A 21,843-nucleotide genomic window follows, 5' to 3' on the forward strand; every position below is an offset into this window, starting at 1 on the left:
TTAATCTTGAAGTGGGGGCGCTTGAAGGGTTACAGTTTAATCAGTAATTATATGTCGACAGTTCATAGTTGTTTATCTGTGGTTAGAATTTATTTGTAATAAACAGTAGTCCTTGTCATGTAAAGAAACCTGGTATGTGTCTTGTGCTAGTCTATGTCTGTCTATCTGCCAAGTAAATTGGGGGCTTTGCCATACTTTGATAGGACTAACTCCAGAAATAGCATGGCTTGATTTCTAACATGCTACCTCAGAAAGGTGACAACAGCCTTAAAAACACACTTATTTTCTCAAAAATGTGAGGGGGCAAGAACATTGGTCTCCACATGCTTTTTGCAACTGAAGAAACATCAGATTGATTTGCATGCCACAATCTACATTACATCTCTAATTTAGAAAAATAACAAAGTTTTGGTTTGGAACTGAAATTCAATGTTCACTACCACAATGTCAGACCAGTTGACATGGTTATCTAATGATACAGCAGACTACAGATGCTGCATTTAGTGGCCAGGAGATAAATGAAATTAAATGGTTTTAAAAACGCATGATATAAAACTAACGAAACTGACTATTAGCCAATTGAAAGTACATACCTAGTGTTGACTCAGTTTGACTGGTAGAGCTCATATCCTTTCAGCAAGAAGTAGCTTGGATTCCTATTACAGACTTTAACATATTGCAGTGTAACACTGACAAAGCTCCGCATCCGACAGGGCACATTATTTTAGATTACACAGTAAACCACTACCTGTCTCCCAGAACAAGTGGGCAGAATATACATTGCAGAGTTCTCCCAAACATTTGACCACAACTCCCAGCAGCACTAAAATCATCATTGCTTGATGGACCTTGTAAACAAATTTTCTGCTGCATACTGCCTATACTGCAAAAGCAACTGATGCGTGTACAATGTTTCAGTAGGTTATAAGCAAACGTGTCCTTGGAGAGGGAGCAGACAAGGTCCACCTGCCCACTTTAGGCCTTCCGTGACTGATGAGCACCAGAGAGACTGGAATAGATCAACATCCTGGGAATATTACTTTAATCTGGTAAACTCAGCTTCCTTTCAAGCTTTATTTTTAAAAGCCACTTTTTCCCGTTGCTATCTATTAGTGAAAACTCGCCAGAAGACGCAGTTTGTTCCTATAATCAGCTAGATAGGTGAGGATAGTTACAAAAGCAACTTCATTGTGAACATTCTGCAAGTCGCATTGCAATTTTCGTTACATCCCAGACAAGAAACCACAAAGCCTGCCACAAACAAATCACTTCAATAAAGAAAAGGGGCTTCACCTTGACCTGGAAACTACATTTGCCACTGCGGACTGCTTCTTCGTCAGTCTGCCACTGATGTGGTCGACTTGACTCTGGAACATAGATGTCCTTCTTACGTCTGAAGCTCTGCCGTAGTTTGTTCATTTTTAACCACTTGCTTTCTACAAAAAGAAGAAAACAACGCATATTAAGTTGCGGTGCACTAAACAAACTTTGTTATTTATTTTTCCCGAAAATAATTACCATTTCTCCAGCACAAACCACTTCTCAAAATGATGAGCAGAAAATCAAGTATTTTACTGGAGGGGGCGTACGGGCGGTTGGGGGATGTTGGGGTGGATCACTGCACTTGTGGCAGCCTTGTGTTGAGAATGCTAAAGGCAAGCAAACATCAGTCAAATCCAGGGGGGTGTCACCTACCAGGAGGAAAGAGTGAGAGAAGGTGAGAAAGAGTGGAGGCAAGAAAGAGAGCACACAAGAGCAGGGTTGGGCACACATGTAGGAGAGGGGGGAGGCAAGGGGGCGCAAGAGCGAGGGCACACGAGAGGGGTAATAAATGCCTCGCAAATGAATATGGAACCTCTAGTTTAAGGCAGGATATATTCAGAAACTACTACTGTTGGAAAATGAACTTAATAGTATTGTAATAAAAATGTATCAATTGCAAAATTTAAATCCAATGTTGAAAACTGAGTGCAGTAGAAAGGTTAGTTGCCTCTTGGTTGCAATGTTACAGCTTTGTGCCAATGGCATGGGAATGCATAATCTGTGACCTCACTAGACTGCAAAAGATATGTTTTGAGTGATGGTTTTGTATGTTTTAAATGTGTCAATTATTTTGAAAATAAGACTTGTTGCTAACGTATGCCTGTTATCTGTGCCTACTTAAATACTGGGTGTCTTAAGAAATTGATGTTTTCCATGAGTTGTCACATTACATTAAACGGCACGGTGGCACAGTGGTTAGCACTGCTGCCTCTCAGCACCAGGGTCCCAGGTTCAATGCCAGCCTTGGGCAACTGTCTGTGAGGAGTTTGCACATTCTCCCTGTGTCTGTGTGGGTTTCCTCCAGGTGCTCCGGTTTTCTCCCACAGTCCAAAGATGTGCAGGTCAAGTGAATTGGCCATGCAAAATTGCCCATAGTGTTAGGTGCATTAGTCAGAGGGAAATGGGTCTGGGTGGGTTACCCTTGGAGGGTCGGTGTGGACTGGTTGGGGCGAAGGGCCTGTTTCCACACTGTAGGGAGTCTAATCTTAATTGATGGTTGATAATTGAGGATATTGATGAATACTTCTAAATTTGTTTAAAAGAGTCCCAACATCCTATATACCAATACAAAATGTTACTAAATGACTGCATCACCTAAGAACTTAAAGCCAATGCAAAAGAAATCCCTGAAAATCAAAACAGAGCCCCCAAAATCAAAACAAACCCGAGAAAACCTCATGAGGCCTTTTGAAAAATAATTTTAAAACAGCATGCATGTCAATAAAACAAAATAAGCATGAGTTTCCCCATGTCTTTTAACCATCTCTTTAAAGTAGTGACTCAGAATTTCATGTTTCTTGGCATCCACTGGTGAAGTTGTGAAGTGCACTCCAGCTGAATTCCATCTTTCAAAACACTCACAGACAGCTGCTTCTCAACAGAAGTCCTTGAGAAAGATTTCATGAGCGCAAACCTAGCTGATTTTTCCAATTGCAGCAGTTAAAGATCATTCTGGCACTATCTCCCAAGAACAAAAATCAAAACTGGCACAGAGCAATGTCTACTTTACTTGTGCTGCTTGATCAGTATTCAAAAGACCCAAATAGTTTGCAAAGTACTTTTCAAAATTTGTTTGAAGTGAAGCGTATGAAGTATTTAAAAACAAAGCGTCTGCAAATATGTAGCAAGACTGACCATTCAGATATAATTAGTTATATTACCCAGCATTTTCCCATCCTGTAGCAATTGCAACATTAGGCATGAGGAACACACCAATTCAAACAAGGGCTATGCAGCAGTGTCACCACTCAATTTGTTGAAAACTTACTGTTCAGTGGACGACTTCACATTTCTCATCAAAACAGTGAGCAACACTCTAAGCTGTTTTATATGTTTGCGTTAACTACAAATATTAAATCATGGTTGAGTTTATAAAATCTGATTTAATAACTTTTATCATTCCTGCAACCTTCAGTTTTACATGTAAATATCTGAAACTATCAGGGTGGGGATAAGGTTTGCTAATAAGTGTGCAACTGCAGCTAGGATAAATTTTAACTATAGTCTGTGGCGAAGGCGCATCTCCATACAGTAATGTACCCAAGATCAGTAACGGAGATCATTAGGCAGAGCAAGGAAGTAGCTTGGACAACAGGTGCATAGTGATTTTTGACACGTTTGCAATAGCCTGAACATCAAGATTAGATTAATGCCTTGCAAAGAAATTTCCAGCTATCAGCCGCAACTAATAAATTAAATCAATGTGAGGATTTTTTTCATTGCGTGACAACAGTTAGCAGAGGATTTATCTACTGCGTGCACAACTTACCCCTGATGACCAAGATGATAAATGATTACTGCAGATTGTAGAAACCAAATGCTGTATGGAATTCTACAGCAACAAAATTAATCCAGAAAGTTGCGTAACAATCAACCTCAAAATCACATGACCATTTATAGTGCTTTACGTTCAGGAATTCTGCCAGGGCTTAAAATACACAATCTGAGAACAGAGAAAAGGTTGGGTGCTTTTTATTAACAAAACCAAGTTGAAAAATTAAGAATAACACAAGGAGGAATACTGAGATTTATAAGTTAAGCAGTACACAGGCCAGTCAATCAAAAGTTTTTTTTAAACCATCCAAATCTTTGAAGTTATTTTTCACAAAACTGATTTATGAATTAACATCCATCGTTTCCAGTCATTTCTGAACATAGAACTACCTTCACTGATCTTGTGTCGTCACTCCAACCAGGACTGACTCCTGCAAATAGGTTCAGGTTTAGAGTAGTCAACAGACAAAATTCTTACAAACACCACTATCAACAGTCCTTTCCACAACATACAACACTGCATTCTTTCAGAGTACACCTATACACACTGTATTGTGGAATCACCATCTTTCAAAAAATTGGAACCTCCAATCATTTCAACTAAAATCAAAGCAGACGGTGGTGTCAATTTAATGATCCTTCCTAAACACTGCTGTCAAAATTAGGATTACATGATAGCTTGGGCACTGAGTATTGTACAAGCAAGTAATATATACTGCATAATCCAACTGATTACAAATGCTAATACCACACTCCTTTGAGAACAGCAATGATCAATTAGAATCAATCTTTTCAAAATTTAAAAACTAAATCACCCCTGTAGCTCTGAAGTCTACTGACCGCACAAAAGATCAATTCAAAATTTAGGATCAATACCTCAAAAACGTAAAACTTGAACTCTTGGGCGAGCCTCTGTTTCAGTGCCAAAAGCGCACTGACTCTCCACACCAATGGCAGCAGCAACGAGATGAACACTCATTTCCATACAGCTCAACAAAGTTTGATCAAAAAGGCAATCCTGAAGTGCAAATAATGACCAACTCCTTTTCGTCTTTGGAGAAGTCAACTGAGAGACTCGATTCATTTCAAATTTACTTGATCTGCTCTTTCCACTATCTTGCCGAAAAAGCAAGGTTTCACTGCAAATGGTTCGTTCTTGATCTAAAGCAGTCCAAATTTGCTCATAGTACAAGGCAGCGAAAAATCTGAACCCAGTGAAGCACAAAGGTAAATTGTATGTTTGCATTGTAGCACATCATGAATATTTAAACTAGTAGCCTCAACCTTCAAACTATTAGCATTCCTGTGTTTTGTCTCAAGTGTATTTATTAATCCTACAAACACTTTATGACTTTCAAAAGTACTGATAAGTTGCTTGTAAAAGAGACGCTGTTTTTAAGATTCTGCGGGTTCCAAATATCGGTGTTCCAGTATCTATATTTCTAATTTATCATTACCTTATACACCTCTATTAGGTCCTCTCTCAACAGTAGCTGCTCTAAAGAAAACTATCCAAGCCTATCCAAAATTTCCTTCTAACTCAGACCCTGCAACCGAGGTAGCATTCTGGTAAATCCAGGGTGGCACAGTGGCTCAGTGGTGAGCACTGCTGCCTCAACGCCAGTGACCTGGGCGACTGTCTGTGGAGTTTACACATTCTCCCAGTGTCTGCGTGGGTTTCCTCTGGGTGCTCTGGTTTCCTCCAACAATCCAAAGATGTGCAGGTCAGGTGGATTGGCCATGCTAAATTATCCATAGCGTTAGGTGCATTAGTCAGAGGGAATTGGGTCTGGGTGGGTTACTCTTTGGAGGATCGGTGTGGACTGGTTGGGCCAAATGGCTTGCTTCCACACTGTAGGGATTCTAAAAATAATCTCCTCTGCACCCCCTCCAGTGCAATCACATCCTTCCTGTAATGTGGTGACAGTAACCTAACCAGCATTTTAAATAGTTCAAGCATAACCACCTTGGTCTTGCATTTATATCTCAATAAATAAAAGTATCTGATATGCCTTCTTTAGGGCAAATGGTGTAGTGGCAATCTCATAGGCCTCAAAATCCAGCATTCCAGACTAATGTTCTGGGGGCAAGAGTTCAAACTCCACCATAAGTGATGGTGAGATTTGAATTCAATTTTAAAAATACCTGAAATGAAAAGCTAACCTAATGGTGACCAAGTAACCATTTAGAAGAGTAGGATAGAGGCTACGAATTCTGCAGCAAGTAACTCAGTTCTCAACTCTCCAAAGTCCACCATCTAAAAGGCACAAATCAGGACTATGATGGAATACTCCCCACTTGCCTGGATGGGTGCAGCAACAACACTCAGATGTTTGACACTATCCAGGACAAAGCAGCCCACTTGATTAGCACCACATCCAGAAACATCCATCCCTCCATCATTGATGCTCAGTTAACTGCAGCGTGTACCACCTACAAGATGCACGACAGAAATTCATCAAGAATCCTTAGATAGCATCTTTCAAACCCACTGAGATGTTAAAGGGTTAATTTGTTCTGCTGACATGTAAGAAATTGGATTTCCTGGGTGGGTGGGGGGGGGGGGTTGTTTTTCTGTCTTACAGACAGGATGTGACAATCTAATCATCCTCTGTAAATGCTACAGTTTAAGGGATAACCTGATCACACACCATTTTAAGGGATAACCTGATCACACATTGGTTCTGGAAATAATCTAACCATTTAACATTGTTTTTAGGTGCCAAGTGACCATGGGGGAGTGACAGGGGATTGTGTTTTGCATGCATGACTGACTGTGATGTAAAACCCTGTATAAAGGGAGGATGGTTCCATTGTTCAGACTCACTTGACACGCTCCGCAAGCATTGCAGAGTGTGTTAAGTGATCCTCCAAAAGCTTGTACTTGCTGAAATAAATTGTGGTTGTTCACAAAGGTTGGCTTATTGCAGTTGCATCAAACGTGTAAGAATCTCAAGAAGGGAACCTAAAGCCACAACCACTACTGCCTGGAAGGACAAAAGCAGAAGACACCTGGGAACACCATCACCTGAAAGTTCTCCTCCAAGTCACTCACCTTCCTGACTCGGAAATACATAATCAGTATTGCAGGGTTAACATTCTGGAACTCCCTCCCTAACAGCATTGTGGGTCAACTGACAGCAAGAAATGCTGGCCTAGACAACAAGGGCCCTAGCACCAAGCTGAGAAATTCTACTGGATCTCAATGCATCAAATGCATTATCCTCATCAGTATGTTTGGTTAGCTCCTTAAAAAATCTGATCAAATTTGACTTTCCCTTAAGCAAACCATGAAGACTTTCCCTTACTATTCCCAGTCTCTCCAAATGCAAAAAATATTCTGTTTTTCAGAATTCTCTCCTAACTTTCTCACCATCAAAGTTCAAGCCTGAAATTTCCTGGTCTCTCACTTCGCCCAACATTTAATAAGGGGACTATGATAGTCTGGTACCTCAATTATAGCCAGAGTCAACAGAAGTGACAATAAATCAAAATGCCATCTGTAATTCAACAGTGAACTGATTCTGCTGCTACAAGTTCATTTATACAAATCAAGAAGAACTATCATGGTAGAGTTTGTAAACTTTGAAGTGAAATCTCCCAAAGTCTAAGAACGCAACCCACATTTATTCAGAAAGGAAATGGGGTAGGATGTAAAGTCTGAAGTAATTTGTGTCAGTAGCTTAAGTTGACATTCCGTAACTATTAGTTTCCTCTCTGTCAACTAAATAGAAAAGACAGGGAAAATTCTCCATTGGTTGGAGTCACATCCAGCACAAAGGATTGTTGGAAGGCAATCATCACATCCCCAAGGCATCACGTAGGGTAGATAATTTCTAACCAACCTGCTTAGAGACGCTATTACACACTTCTGGAGCAGGTGGGGCTTGAATCCAGACTCCCTAATTCAAACATAGGGACACTAGTGTTGTGCCCTACGTCCGATCATCTTCAACTGCTTCATCGATGACCTTACCATCATCATAAGGGTTAGAAGCGGTGTTGATTGCCCAATGTTCAGCTCCATCCACAACCCTCAGATACTGAAGCAATCCATGAAGTGAAACTAGTCAACACACTGATTTTGGCTGATAGGTGCCAGAAAATCAAACCATTTTCCCCCGACACTCAAAGGCATTATGTTTGTTTGGGGTACGATTATCACTGCCATTGGTGCCTGCAGAGAAAATGGTACCCCAACTAATGACAACTCATTTTATTTTCCTATGTCTTTTCCTTGGCTCTGTCATTCACTGTAAGCTGAATAACTGAAATATGCTCCCATTTAAATTGCTGTAAAAACAGAATCTCAACTATATTTCTGTTTCAGATTTCCAACAGCTGCAATATTTTGCGTGTATGTAGTATACATGCCCTTCTGTTAAAAATGCAGTACAGTGTTGCAATTCTATGATACAATACAGTCATCTGTAAATCCTTAATGAGATAACAGCATGCATAACTTTACAATATACCTCATGGCACTGGAGTAAATATTTGAAAATGATTGGAACTGACAGAGAAGGGTTTAGAATTTCAGCCATCAATCGTCAGTGCTCGCACTAAACTAACTGAGTAGTTTTATTCTAAAATGTGAGAACTCAAGTATTTGAGACTGTATCTCCCTTCTAACATAATAGCTTGCCTGAAATACATTAGATGCTTCACTGTTAAGCCATCAAGTATGCGATCATTAGCTGCAAGAGGGTTTGAATATAGAAGCAAAGTCGTCTTGGAAGAACTTAGGGAGGGCACACTGGAGTCTTGTGCGCAACTTGGGTCTGGGTAACTGTGACAAAATACAGTTATGATAGAGGAAGTGCAGCAAAACTTCACCAGATTGACTCTTGGCATGGCAGGCTTCTTGTGCGAGGGGACATTGATCAACAGGGCCTGTATTCACTGGAGTTCAGAAAGACAAAAAGGGATCTCATCCCTTTTGAATGGCTGGATGCCAAGATGATGTTTCCCTCAGCCAGGGCAGTCTTGGCATGGCAGGCTTCTTGTGCGAGGGGACATTGATCAACAGGGCCTGTATTCACTGGAGTTCAGAAAGACAAAAAGGGATCTCATCAAAAGGTCTCATCATTTTTGAATGGCTGGATGCCAAGATGATGTTTCCCTCAGCCAGGGCAGTGTGTGAGTGTGTGTGAGCGTGTGTGTGCTTGCGTGTGTGTGCTTGCGTGTGTGTTGGGGAGGGCAGCGACATCAAAGGAGTCATGGCCTCAGGATATGGAGTTGGGTGCTTAGGGCTGATGGAGAAATTTCTTCTCTCAACAACGATGGGGAATCTGTGGAATTCTATTAAACATAAGAAAATGGAGACCAAATCACGAAAGCCATTTTAAAAAACAGATAGATTTAGAGTCATGCAGCACCGAAACAGATACTAAAAACATCAAGGGCATGGGGAGACAGTTGGAGTATAATACAGACACAGGATCAGCCAAAATCACATTGAATGGTGGAGCAGGTTCAATGGGCCAAATGGCCTGGTCCTGCTCCTATTTTTGACATTTATGTCAGACACTATAAGCCACCTTCCATACTAAGTTATTTTTGCTTGTTTCATGTTAAGTGAAGAATATTTGAATAAGCCAGTGTTTCCCTTAACTGTCCTTTATTGTCTGCCAAGAATGAAAAGTTCAATTTATCAAGTGTGAGAAAAGAAAGTGCAGTTACCATACCTGCTGCCAAGTAATGTACAGCAAGACATTTCTGCATTGCTTCAAGTAGCTTCATTAGTATTAATGGAGTCATGACGAAACAATGCAGCATTCTTCAGTTTCAGGGTCATTCTTTACTCAACCTAGTCTCCATGGGTACAATTCGTTTCCTGAAACTGACCTACCTTCTTTGCTGAGGATCAGAAACATATCCAGACAATTTATAGCTGAAAAATGTGTTGCTGGAAAAGTGCAGCAGGTCAGGCAGCAAAGGAGCAGGAGAATCGCCGTTTCGGGCATAAGCCCTTCTTCAGGCATGAGGAGGGTGTGCCAAGCAGGCTAGATAAAAGGTAGGGAGGAGGGACTTGGGGGAGGGGTGTTGGGAATGCCAACGTTTGCGAAACGTTTCAGAGAACACCTCTGGGACACCTGCACCAACCAACCCAACCGTCCCGTGGCTGAACACTTTAACTCCCCCTCCCTCGGGTCCCACGTGAGGGTACCAATCCCAGACTGCTTCACCGCAACACCGACTGTGAGGGTACCGATCCCAGACTACCTCACCGTGACACCAACTGTGAGGGTACCGATCCCAGACTGCTTCACCGTGACACCGACTGTGAGGGTACCGATCCCAGACTACCTCACCGTGACACCGACTGTGAGGGTACCGATCCCAGACTGCTTCACCGTGACACCGACTGTGAGGGTACCGATCCTAGACAGCTTCACCGCAACACCCGACTGAGGGTACCAATCCCAAACAGCTTCACCATGACACCGACTGTGAGGACATCATCTATCCTCTGTTATACAATCAAGACTAGTTCTCTAAACTATGAAAAGATTTATTATTGACACTTGGACGAAGACAGACTGGAATCCTTTTAGCCATTAGCCACAACCATGAATGGTTTGAAACAGTGGGCCTCCCCAGAATTCCATTAACTTTTCACAATCCCTATAGGAACCAAATGAACTGAATTTCCTGTATGACCAAACTGGAAAGAAGGAAAAGGATTTAAATGCTTTCACTACGTTTACATTATCCATTCAGAATCGATAGTAATTAAACATGACTTAACAGGAAAACAAATTACACTTTCAATAGCAGACAGAATGAAGGTGGATCTGTCAGATTTAGTTCACTCAGCTGACACAACTCCACTTCCATCCACAAAGTCCTCGAAGGCATTCAACCTCCTCTGACAGAATGCCAGCTCTTCTATTTCAAACAATTTAACCAGAAAACAGTATCCAGTGTTCTACAGGAATAGTCTTCACAAAAATAGTGCATATCTCAGCAGAACTACCTAATTTCTACTCACAACAGTCTTGATGATACAGAATCATCATACTGAACCCTCCACAAAAACAATATACAGCTGGTTCCAGTCAGTTTCTTCCAAAAGAAAACTGAAGCAGCAGCAGCAGCAGTCATCATCATCTTCACTTCACTCCCAAATCTAGCATCATATGCTCGAACAGATTGATGTTGAGGAGGAGGATGTGCTGCAAGTTTTGAAAAACATGAGGACAGTTAAGTACGTCCCTTGAGCCACTTGGAATATACCCACGATTACTATAGGAACAGAGGGAAGAGATTGCTGGGCCTTTGGCGATGATCTTTGCACCTTCACCATGCACTAGAATAGTACCAGATGATTGCAGGGTGGTAATTGTTATTCCCTTGTTCAAGGGAATAGGGATAACCCTAGGAATTACAGACCAGTCAGCGAAATATTGGAGAGGATTTTGAAAGACAGGATTGATGATTATTTTGAAAAGTACAGGTTGATTAGAGATAGTCAGCATGGCTTTGAGAGGGGCAGGTCATGCCTCACAAGCCTCATTGAATTCTGTTAGGCTGTAACAAAATACATTGAATAAAGTACAGCAGTGGATGTGATGTATATGGATTTTAGAAAGGTGTTTGTTGAAGTAAGGAGACATGGGATACAGGGAAATTTGGCTGGTTGGATACACAGGGTGATATTTGATGGAAAGTATTCACCCTGGAGCTCTATGGCTAGTGGTGCTCCGCAGCGATCTGTTCTGGGACATCTGCTCTTTGTTACTTTGTTACTGCTCTTTGTGACTTGGATGAGAAGTAGAAGGGTGGGTTAGTAAGTTTGCTTATGACACGAAGATTGGTTGAGTTGTGGATAGTGTGGTGGGCTGTTGTAGGTTGTAACAGGACATTGACAGGATGCAGAACTGGGCTGAGAAGTGGCAGATGGAGTTCAACCTGGAAGAGTGTGAAGTGATTTATGTTGGAACAAATTTGAATGCAGATTACAGGGTTAAAGGCAGGATTCTGGGCAGTGTGGAGGTACTTGAGGTCCACGTCCATTGATCCCTCAAAGTTGCCATTCAAGTTGATAGGTGTTGAGAAGGTGTATAGTGTGTTGGCCTTCACTAGCAGGGGGATTGAATTTAAGTGCCGCGAGGTTACGCTACAGCTCTATAAAGCCCTAGTTAGGCCACACTTGGAATACTGTGTTCAGTTCTGGCCGCCTCATTATAGGAAGGATATGCAAGCTTTAGAGAGGGTGCAGAGGAGATTTACTAGGATGCTGCCTGGACTGGAGAGCATGTCTTATGAAGAAAGGTTGAAAGAGCTAGGGCTTTTCTCATTGAAGCCAAGAAGGATGAGAATTCATTTCATAGAGGTGTATAAGATGATGAGAGGCACAGATAGACTGGATAGCCAGAGATCTTTTCCCAGGGTGAAAATGTCTATCACAAGGGGGCATAATTTTCAAGTGATTGGAGGAAGGTTTAGGGGAGAGGTCAGAGGTAGGCTCTTTACACAAGAGTGGAGAGTGCATGGAATGCATTGCCAGAATTGGTGGTAGAGTCAGATACATTAGGGACATTTAAGTGACACTTGGATAGGCACATGGATGGTAGTAAAATGGAGGGTAAGTTGGTTAGTTTGATATTAGAGTAGGATAAAAGGTCTGCTCAACATCGAGGGCCAAAGGGCCTGTACTGCGCTGTAATGTTGTATGTTCTATGTTCGTCTTTCAAAATGCACCACAACTCCTTTTCTCCAACTTGGCAACATTGGCCAAGTTTCCCTTCAACTGGGATTGAACAGGATGTTTTCACACCACGTCCTTCTTTACATGATCACAGACTGTAAGAGATGGAGGTCAGGCACCTGATCACCCAATTCAGGCTTCACTGCACTCTCTCTACAGAGCAGGCCCCTCAGACACTGGAGCACTCAATAGGGATTATAATGCAAAGTCTACAAGCCCAAAGTCAGATTGAAGGAGGGAGGGTCACCCGATTTGAAATGTTAACTCTGCTTTCTTTCCACAGATGTCATCACACCTACTGAGCTTCTGCAGCAAACAATGCTTCAGGTGTGGTCTCACTAAGGCCTAGACCACTGTGGATCTTCACACAAATTTCAATCTCTTGGTAAGATAAAAATGGTGCAGCTTCCTTCAATGGAACGACAACAAAAGGACATGACATTCCAAGCCAGAAACTCAATCATTCAAGGCCCTATTTCCAACAACACCCTGTGGCTGAGACCACCAGCAAGCATCCCCACTTCTGATGACAGACATGGAGATCACATCAAAAAGATGAACACAGCAAGAAAAGGCCAACATATCATGTGCTTTCCGAACTGCCTCTGCCATTAAGATGGGAAAAGTAATGCTTTCACTAGCATTTGTTTTTCTGTAAACAACACCTGTTAAAAAATATTGGGGAGATTTCAGTACAACTTGGTATACTAACAGGATATGGCCCAAGCATTTACTTTTGGTGAAGATGCAGTTCTAGAGGCTGGAATCCAATCAAGGATAATTTAATACTGGGAGACAGGAACATTTGTCGTTTTAAAAAAGAATGTCATTGGTTGTTTGCAACAGAACTTATGACTATTATCTAAACATGAGCAGAATTTTGAGGGCAGGTTGTTAGATGTGGATTGGTCTAGAGTTTCCTCAGTGAGATAGGAATTCTTAAGAAAAAGATTTAGTTTTTCAGCATTGTTATTGCATAGTAACAAACAGGCAGAGAAAAGCCTCAAGGAAAAGTTGCAGAATTGTAAACAGGAAAGGAAAGCTTTGGAATCTGTGAGTGGCTTCTTCATTTTTTGCTTAGCCTGCATGTTAACTTCCTATGATTCATGTGTGAAGAAATCTAAACCTCCAAGCATAAACATTTCTTAAGTTCTCTCCATGTTTTAAAAAAATTCTGCTTCACATTTTTTCACATTCTATTAATTTTGTTTTTATATTATTGCCCACTCACATAACCTATGTCCTTTTGTGCCCAACACAAAGTTTGGTTTCCCACTTAACTTTGCATCATGACACTTGATTTAGTCATTGATATAGACTGTAAATAGTCAAGGTCCAAGCAATGACCCTTTTGATACCCTACTAGTTCCAGCCCATCAATCTGAAAATAGCCTGCTCATTCCTATTCTATCCATTAAACAGACCTGGATTCATTCCAATACACAGCAGCCAATTTTACGAGCCTTAATTTTATGCAACTCTGTCATGGCGCATAAATAGACCTTTTTAAAATCTGAGTGCACTAGATCCAGCATCTTCCAATGGCACTACTCTGATTCCTGGGATGGTAAGCCTGGCACACAAGGACAGAGTGAATCAGTTAGGATTACATTCACTGGAGTTCAGAAGAGTGAGGAGGGATCTGATAGAAACGTATAAGATCCTAAGGAAGGTAATTCCAAATAAATGGGGTGTCTAGAACCAGGGATCACAGCATAAGAATACAGGGGGTAATCTATTTAGGACCGAGATGAGAAATTTTTATGACCTAAGCTTTGGTAAGCCTGTGGAAGTCACTACTACAGATGCAGTCAAGACCAAAACATTGTATGATTTCAAGGAGTTGGCACTGAGGAGACCATAGCATTTAGGGTTTTGATGGTGGTTGTGGTAGTGGGGGGTGTGGGCAAACAGTTTGAAAGGAACAGGCTATTGTATTGGATGATCAGCCATAACCAGGATTAATGATAGTGCTGGTGCAGACAGGCTTCACCAGAGGCACACTGACCATGTTACCTAGTAATGGTGACAAAACGTCTGTGAACACACTTAGCTCAGCAAGCAAGTCAACATTTATTTGAAATCACAAGCTTTTGGAATGATGCTGCTTTCTCAGGTAAAGTGCCAGTCACCAGCACTCCAAAACCTTGGTGATTTCAAATAAACCTGTTTGACCATAACCTCATGTCATGTGGCTTCTGATTTGTCCACCCCAATCCAACACCGACACCATATGCTGAATAAGAGTCAGCATGGTTCAGTTTGTTGCTCTCTTGCTCAAAGTCACAAGGTTCTGGGCTTGCGTCCCAATGAACAGCTTGGAAATAACGGCTAAAGTCAACATTCCAGTGTAACACTGAATGAGTGCTGAAATTTTGGAGGTGACGTCTTTTGCAAGAGACATTAAACCGAAGCTCCAACCACCTGTTCTAGTGGATATAAACAATTCCATGTCATGACTTTGAAGGGGAGTAGGGGAGCTATCCCTGGTGTCCTGGCCACTCAACATCATTAGAATCGATTATCTGGTCATTATCAGAATGTTGCCTGAAGTGCACATTGACTGCCCAGTTTCTTACATTACGACTTCAACATTCAGAGAATCATGGAATCACTACGGTGAAGAAGAGATCATTTGACCCATTTTGCCTGTACTGGGATGCAAAACACTTCAATACATGCCACTGTCAGAGGATGTTTCAAAGGAATACGATTCTGTTTGTTTTACATATTACTACTGTGAGGCAAACAAGTCCACAGTTCTCTTTATTCCTTCTTTTCCAGAACAGCAAAGGTGTTTTGCCACTCTCCAATCCAAGGAGCCTGGTCGAGAATCTAAGAAATTCTGCAATATCAAAAACAATGTATTGCTTGCATGCACCAAACTCTAACTCAGTTCATATTCTATTTCATACTTACTGAATGAAAGCAACTTCTGGGCAACTTACCCAAGCCGTTATTGTACCCTAGATACTTAGCGAGTGTTTGTTGCAACACTAATCTTGTGACTCAGTTCAGTCACTTAAAAATAGGCTTTGCAAAATTCTGACTCAGAAATGGTACATGATTTCCCGTGACAATAAAAGGAACTGTAACCACTGATGTGCAATCCCTGAGCTAGAAACGGCTGATATGATAATTTATCAATATTCGCCAACAAACCAAGTTAAAAGCAAATCAGATGTTTTCTACCTGGGGGCTAATGGACAACCCATTATGAGATTTGACTGCAAAACAAATTCAAGTTCCATAACTTTAATGAGAGCAGGTTATAAAATTTATTGCTGCAGGTCCACCCCTCCCAAAACATGAGTCCATTTGTAATGTCATGAGTGAAACAGTGCTTATGATGCATCATCTCCAATTCCAGTGCCTGAAGCAGAATGAATGAAAACCCACTTCAATATAAGATAGAGTCAAAATTCTGCTTCAGAATTTTGGTTCAAAACACTGAATTTTAAATCAAATACACATGCCATCTTTCAATTAGCCAGATGCCAATAGTGATCTTCATTCATATATCAAGTTCATTGCTGAATACAAAATTATTCAGTTAGCCAGTACTATGAGCTGGTTTCCTGAAATATAAATCTCCTAAGGTTATATGAAAGTAGGAGGAGTTGATTCTTTGTTCCCTTGTGTCTGACATCATTTCATGAGATCACAACTGATTTGACCACAAGATCAGAAGAAATAGGAACAGGAGTTGGCCATTTGGCCCCTCAAGCCAATTTAATCCCCTCTACCATTCAATAGGATCATGGCACATCCAATCTGATTGTGGTTTCAACTTCACTTCAAAAAAATCTTAAGGTATACTAACTCAAGAACATGTTCAGCTGCCAGTTCTCCTGACTATCAAAACCTTTACTAATACCTTGACAAAAATGCATAATCTCACCTACAGTAGAAATAATAATGGTCACAACAAGGAAGCTGGCTCTTCCAATCCAATGCATTATGTGTGACCGTGAAAGCACTAAAACAGGTTAAGGAGAACAATTATGTATTTGCTAAAATAACCATTTACAGTTATAAATATACAGTACTTTTCTCGACTTTTTAATGCATTTCTCACATTAATGCACTATCCTGCATTGGATCTAAAGAGAAGGTTAATGCAATACAATTGGAAGCCACAAATGAACCATTAAACAGCTACATGAAGCTCTGGAACCACCCATTCTGAACAATTCGCAAATACTGTAATTCCCTCGGCAAACACTCATCCTTGTACAAAGCCTGAGCAGCTCACCAGAAAACCGGAGTACACAACAAACTGGAAGACCAATGGGAAGGAAGGGACATGCCAAACCCCAACAAAATCAAACTTTCCAGTTTCATGCCATTTTTATATTCCAAGTTTGCTTTCAATAAGGTCTTCCAGCTCGAGGTGCTGTGCAAGGAATTCCTTTCTATTGGCACAGAGACCTACAGAACAGAAAAAGGCTCTTTGGCCTCAGGTCTATGCCAGTCAAAAACAAATCTCAATTTCCAGCACTTGGCCCATGTACCTTAAATGCCTTGGCATCACAAGAGCGCCACATCTAAATACGTCTTCAATATTTTTACAGATTCTGCCTATACATTTACAGGCTGAGTGTTTCAGATTGTGGTGTCAACTGCACAGTAGATCAAAAAGAAAATCTGCACAATCACAACAATTTCTCATCACAGCTCAGCTGCAAGAGAAGACAAAGACAACCAAATTCAAACTCGATTCAATAACAGACAAGCATTGTGAAGCTGCAGATCTGAAAGAAATACAGATTGCTGGAATGGATCAGCAGGTCTGGGAAGATCTGTGGAGAGATTAAGAGTTAACATCTCAAGTCCAGAGTGACTGTTCTTCAGAATAGATGGTCAAATTCAATTCAATTAACCTGAATACATGGAGCTGTAAAAGGCCGCAACCTCTTTGACAGCACTTACTTTGCTACATGTGGTTACTATCTGTGGAAGTAGTCTGGTTTGAACCATTCGATGCCCATATAATCATGAGGTGGGGATATCCCACTGATTATAAAAGCTGAATAACTGGCAAATACATAATAAGAACAGGGTTCACTACAAGAACTGAAAAAGATAACAAAGAGTCAACAGGAAAGATGCTGGCCTGAAACCAAAGTTCAATAAGCTAACAGGATTGGTTAAAATTAATAGGGCAGAAAAAAAAATAACAAGCAGTTTGACACACTGTAGTGATAAATCATCAGACAGGAGCAGAGTACAAGCTGAGTATTCCTATAACAAACATAAGCATCAAATAATAGATTTATAGAAAAGTAAGAGTACGGATACTGAACTGAAGCTTAAAAAGGAGGAAAATGATAAAGTTTCCCTTGTCTCACTTCATAACAAAAGATAGATTTCGGTGGATAGCAACATAGTGACATAAATGAAGCTACACTTCACAGAAAACTAAGCAAATTGAATCCAAGTATGGAAGGAGGAATAAAACAGAACGAGAACTGCAACACGGAAGCCTGAAAAATAATCATCTTGTCGCACTAATCTGCATATAGCACAATAGCAAAACAGCAATACTTCTTTGAAGATTTTACTGTTCGAAAAGGTTACTGACTGCAAAGTGAATTGTACAGTGAAGTGGTACACATTTTAAGAAGGAATGGCTAGCCAGAACACAAAATACAAGGAAATTTATGTTTTCAAAAATAACATAAGAATCTACAAAAAAGGAGCTCAGGTACCCAACCAAAACCCAACAAGATAACCCCTTAAAACAAAAAAGACATTTTAGGAAAACCATTACAAAAATGAAGGCATTCTGAAAATAAAATCTGTAACAGGGTGAGAAATTGAAAATCTATGCCACCTTACTAAAATCAAACCAGCAACACAGTTGAAACCTGACTGCCCCTAAATACATCCAGAAATCTTGACTCCCTACTCAACAAACTATGGTTGATAGAGCAGAATCACATTGTAAAATTATGTGCCAGCACTGCACACAAACCATGCCCTCCCCACAGTGGCTATATAAATAAGTGCATCAAGCAATGTGGTCACCAAGCAACTCCTCTATTCTTTCTGCACAGAATAAGCCAATCTTATCCAATTACTAGTGGTACCAAAAAGATCAGTCTCATGGCCCTCCAGCAAGATACATACCCCTCATTTGAGCAATATACTGAAGGGCTTATTAATAACAATGAAGCCCTTTTGCAAGTCCATGTTGTCACATGAAGAGAGATTAAGAGCAAAAGAAGAAAGATAGATATACTGCACACAATTCATCCTTTCACTACTGATCCAATCTATACATCCTCTACTTACTCCATTCACATTCAGTGCCTGACAAAATAATTTAAAGTAGTCTAATTTTTATAAATCACCATGACTTTATTAATGAACACATATCAAATTCTATTACAAATTTGGCATCAAGCAATATTTACTCAAACTTATCTGTTAACTTATGGTAACCGCACTTGCCCACATAGAAAACACGAAGGAGCTCAAATGGGGAGTTAGGAGGGTGAAAAGGGTGATGAAATGTCCTTGGCCAGCAGGGCAAAGGAGAACCCCAAGGCACTTTGTGTGTGTGTCTGCATGTGTATTTTATACACATATATTAGAAGAGAGTAGTATGGCAAAGAGTAGGTTAAAGGAGGGAGGTAATGTAATGTATTGAGCCAGAAAAAACAGATGAGATCCTTAATGAGTACTTTACATTGGTCTTCACCAAAGAAAGGGGTGTGACAGATGTTGAGGCTAGAGAAAGGTGCATGCACACCCTCAGATAGTCAACACAATGAAGGAGGAAATGCTGGGTGTCTTGAAATATGTTAAGGTAGACAAGTCCCTAGGGCCAGACAGGATCTATCCCAGGATACAGTGGGAGATAGGGGGGAAAAAAGTAGGAGATGCCTTAACAGATACCGTTGCATGCTCCTTGGCTTCAGGCAAGGTTCCAGAAGGCTGAGAATGACCAATGCTGTTCCTTTAATTAAAGAGGGAAACCGACATAATCCGGCAATTACAGGCCAGTGACCTAGACGTCAGTGGTGGTGAAGCTGTTGGAGCAGATAGTGAAAGACAAAATTTAGTTACATTTGTCAGCAAATGGACTTGTCAGTGGGTTTGCACAGGGATGATCACGTCTCACCAACTTGATTGCATTTATTTGGGTAGTGTCAAGACTTTTGAGGGAAGGACAACAGATATTGTCTAGATAGACAAGATACCAGGCTGATACAAAATACAGAGGAACCTCAATTATCCGGCATTCAATCACCCGAATTTTGGATTATTCAAACAAGATCGCAAGGTTCCAATGCTTGGCAAAACTATATTTTTGATTAACTGAACAAAATACTCCCCACTTGTGTCCTTCAGATAATCAAGATTCCTCCGAATAGAGTCTCATGGGATCTGAGGTGAGGTGGCCAGATGGATACAAAACTAGCTTGGTCATAGAAGACAGAAGGGTGCTTTTCAGAATGGAATTCACTAATTAGTGGTGTTCCATAATGATCATCGCTGGGACCTTTATTGCTTATATATAGATGATCTTGAGGAAAATGTAGATGGTCTGATTCGTACGTTTGCGGATGACACCAAAATTGAGAGTTCCAGATACTGAGGAGTTAAAGTGATGGTGATAGTTAAAGGATACGGCGGGATATAAACTACAGATTTGAGCAGAGGAATAGCAGATGGAGTTTAATCCAAACAAATTTGATGGGATGCATTTTAGATGGTCAAATTCAGGTACGAATTATACAATAAATGGCAGAACCCTGAGAAGCACTAACATAGAAAGGAATCTGGGCATACAGGTTCACAGATCACTCTCAGTGGATAAGGGAGTCAAGAAGGCATACAGCACACTTATCTTCATCGGCCAGCATGTAAAATATATAAAAGTTGGTCTGTTATGTTACAGCTGTAGAAATCTTTAGTTAGGCCACATTTGGATAACAGAATTCCACACTACCAAAAGGGTGTGTATGCTTTAGAGAGGGTTCAGAGGCTTCTGGTCTGCAGGGTTTTAGTAATGAGGAGAGGTTGGGTAAACTCTGACTGCTTTCATTGCAAAGACGGAGGCTGAGAGGTAACTTGATAAAGGGCTACAAAATTATGAGAGGCAGAGATAGGTTGGATAGTCAGAGGCTTTCTCCCCAGGGTGGAAAGGTCAACTACAAGAGGGCACATGTTCAATGTGAGAGGGGGAAGATTTAGGAGAGAAGTGCCAGGAAAAGTTTTCACACAGGTAGGTGCCTGGAAAAATACTGCCAGTGGAAGTAGACATGTTAACAACATTTAAGGTGTATATTGATAGACATGAGTGGAAGGCAAACAGGGGGATAGAAAGCACGCAAGGGCAAAAGACGCAGGTCTAAATAAGGGTTACTAATCGGTGCAGGCTTGGTAGGCCGCAGGGCCTGTTCCTGTGCTGTGTTGTGTTGTATTATATTCTATCAAAATCCCCAACTTGGACGCAAAGGAATGACTTCCGCCCCTTTTTCTTAGGTCTACGTGCACATCTAAACTCTAGAAGAAGAATTAGGCAATCCAGTCTGAGGGGTTTTTTTTGCTGAAAGAGCTCTGTTACAATTTAAATAAAAGCACAGACCTTTGTATTTCACGAGCATCGTTCATGATCCGAGAACATTCCTAAGTGCTTTGCAGCACTGTCTAGGACACCAAGAGTGGATGCCAAGAGTTGTGAACTTGGAGAAATCTGCTTCCCATAACCTTTCAATGCCTATTATCCCGAGAAATTAACCCAAATGCTAACCTTTTAAGAACAAACCAATTATTAATTAGCTTCTAACCAAATGTATCCATTTGTTTATGCCCAACTTTATGATGTACAGTTCACTATTAACTACACAAACTTTGTAAACATTGTTATATACACTGCTGTTTCTAATTCTATCCGAAAGGTTTAAGAGACAGGATTGGATTTTTTTCATCAGTTTGAAAAATTAGATAAATAGTTGAGAAGTTTTTTTTTAAAATGTTAAAGCCTGGCAAAGTGCTGGAAAGACAAATTGACTATACATGACCCATTTATAGCACCTGCCTTCATTCTCTCTGCCAATGCAACGCCCCTGGTGCTCACCTTCCACCCTACCAAATCATCCGCCGACATTTCCGCCACCTCCAAACAGACCCCACCACCAGGGATATATTTCCCTCCCCACCGCTTTCCGCTTTCCACAAAGACTGTTCCCTCCGTGACTACCTGGTCAGGTCCACGCCCCCCTACAACCCACCCTCCCATCCTGGCACTTTCCCCTACCACCGCAGGAACTGTAAAACCTGCGCCCACACCTCCTCCCTCA

General features: G+C 41.0%; 1 protein-coding gene across 6 annotated transcripts in view; it reads right to left on the reverse strand.

Moving 5' to 3' along the window:
- Window positions 1-21,843, reverse strand: part of numb (NUMB endocytic adaptor protein) — a 167,286-nt gene that overhangs the window by 96,661 nt on the left and 48,782 nt on the right. For 5 of the 6 annotated variants that reach the window (XM_043698378.1, XM_043698381.1, XM_043698377.1 and 2 more), the window contains exon 2: window positions 1,294-1,436. In XM_043698378.1, the coding sequence (XP_043554313.1) occupies window positions 1,294-1,419 (126 nt within the window). In that variant the 5' untranslated portion in view covers window positions 1,420-1,436. Of the gene's footprint in view, window positions 1-1,293; window positions 1,437-3,811; window positions 3,829-21,843 lie in introns of those variants that run through there. The other variant, XM_043698379.1, reaches the window with a different exon arrangement.

Source organism: Chiloscyllium plagiosum, chromosome 10 (assembly GCF_004010195.1).
Source record: "Chiloscyllium plagiosum isolate BGI_BamShark_2017 chromosome 10, ASM401019v2, whole genome shotgun sequence".
NCBI lineage: Eukaryota > Metazoa > Chordata > Chondrichthyes > Orectolobiformes > Hemiscylliidae > Chiloscyllium > Chiloscyllium plagiosum.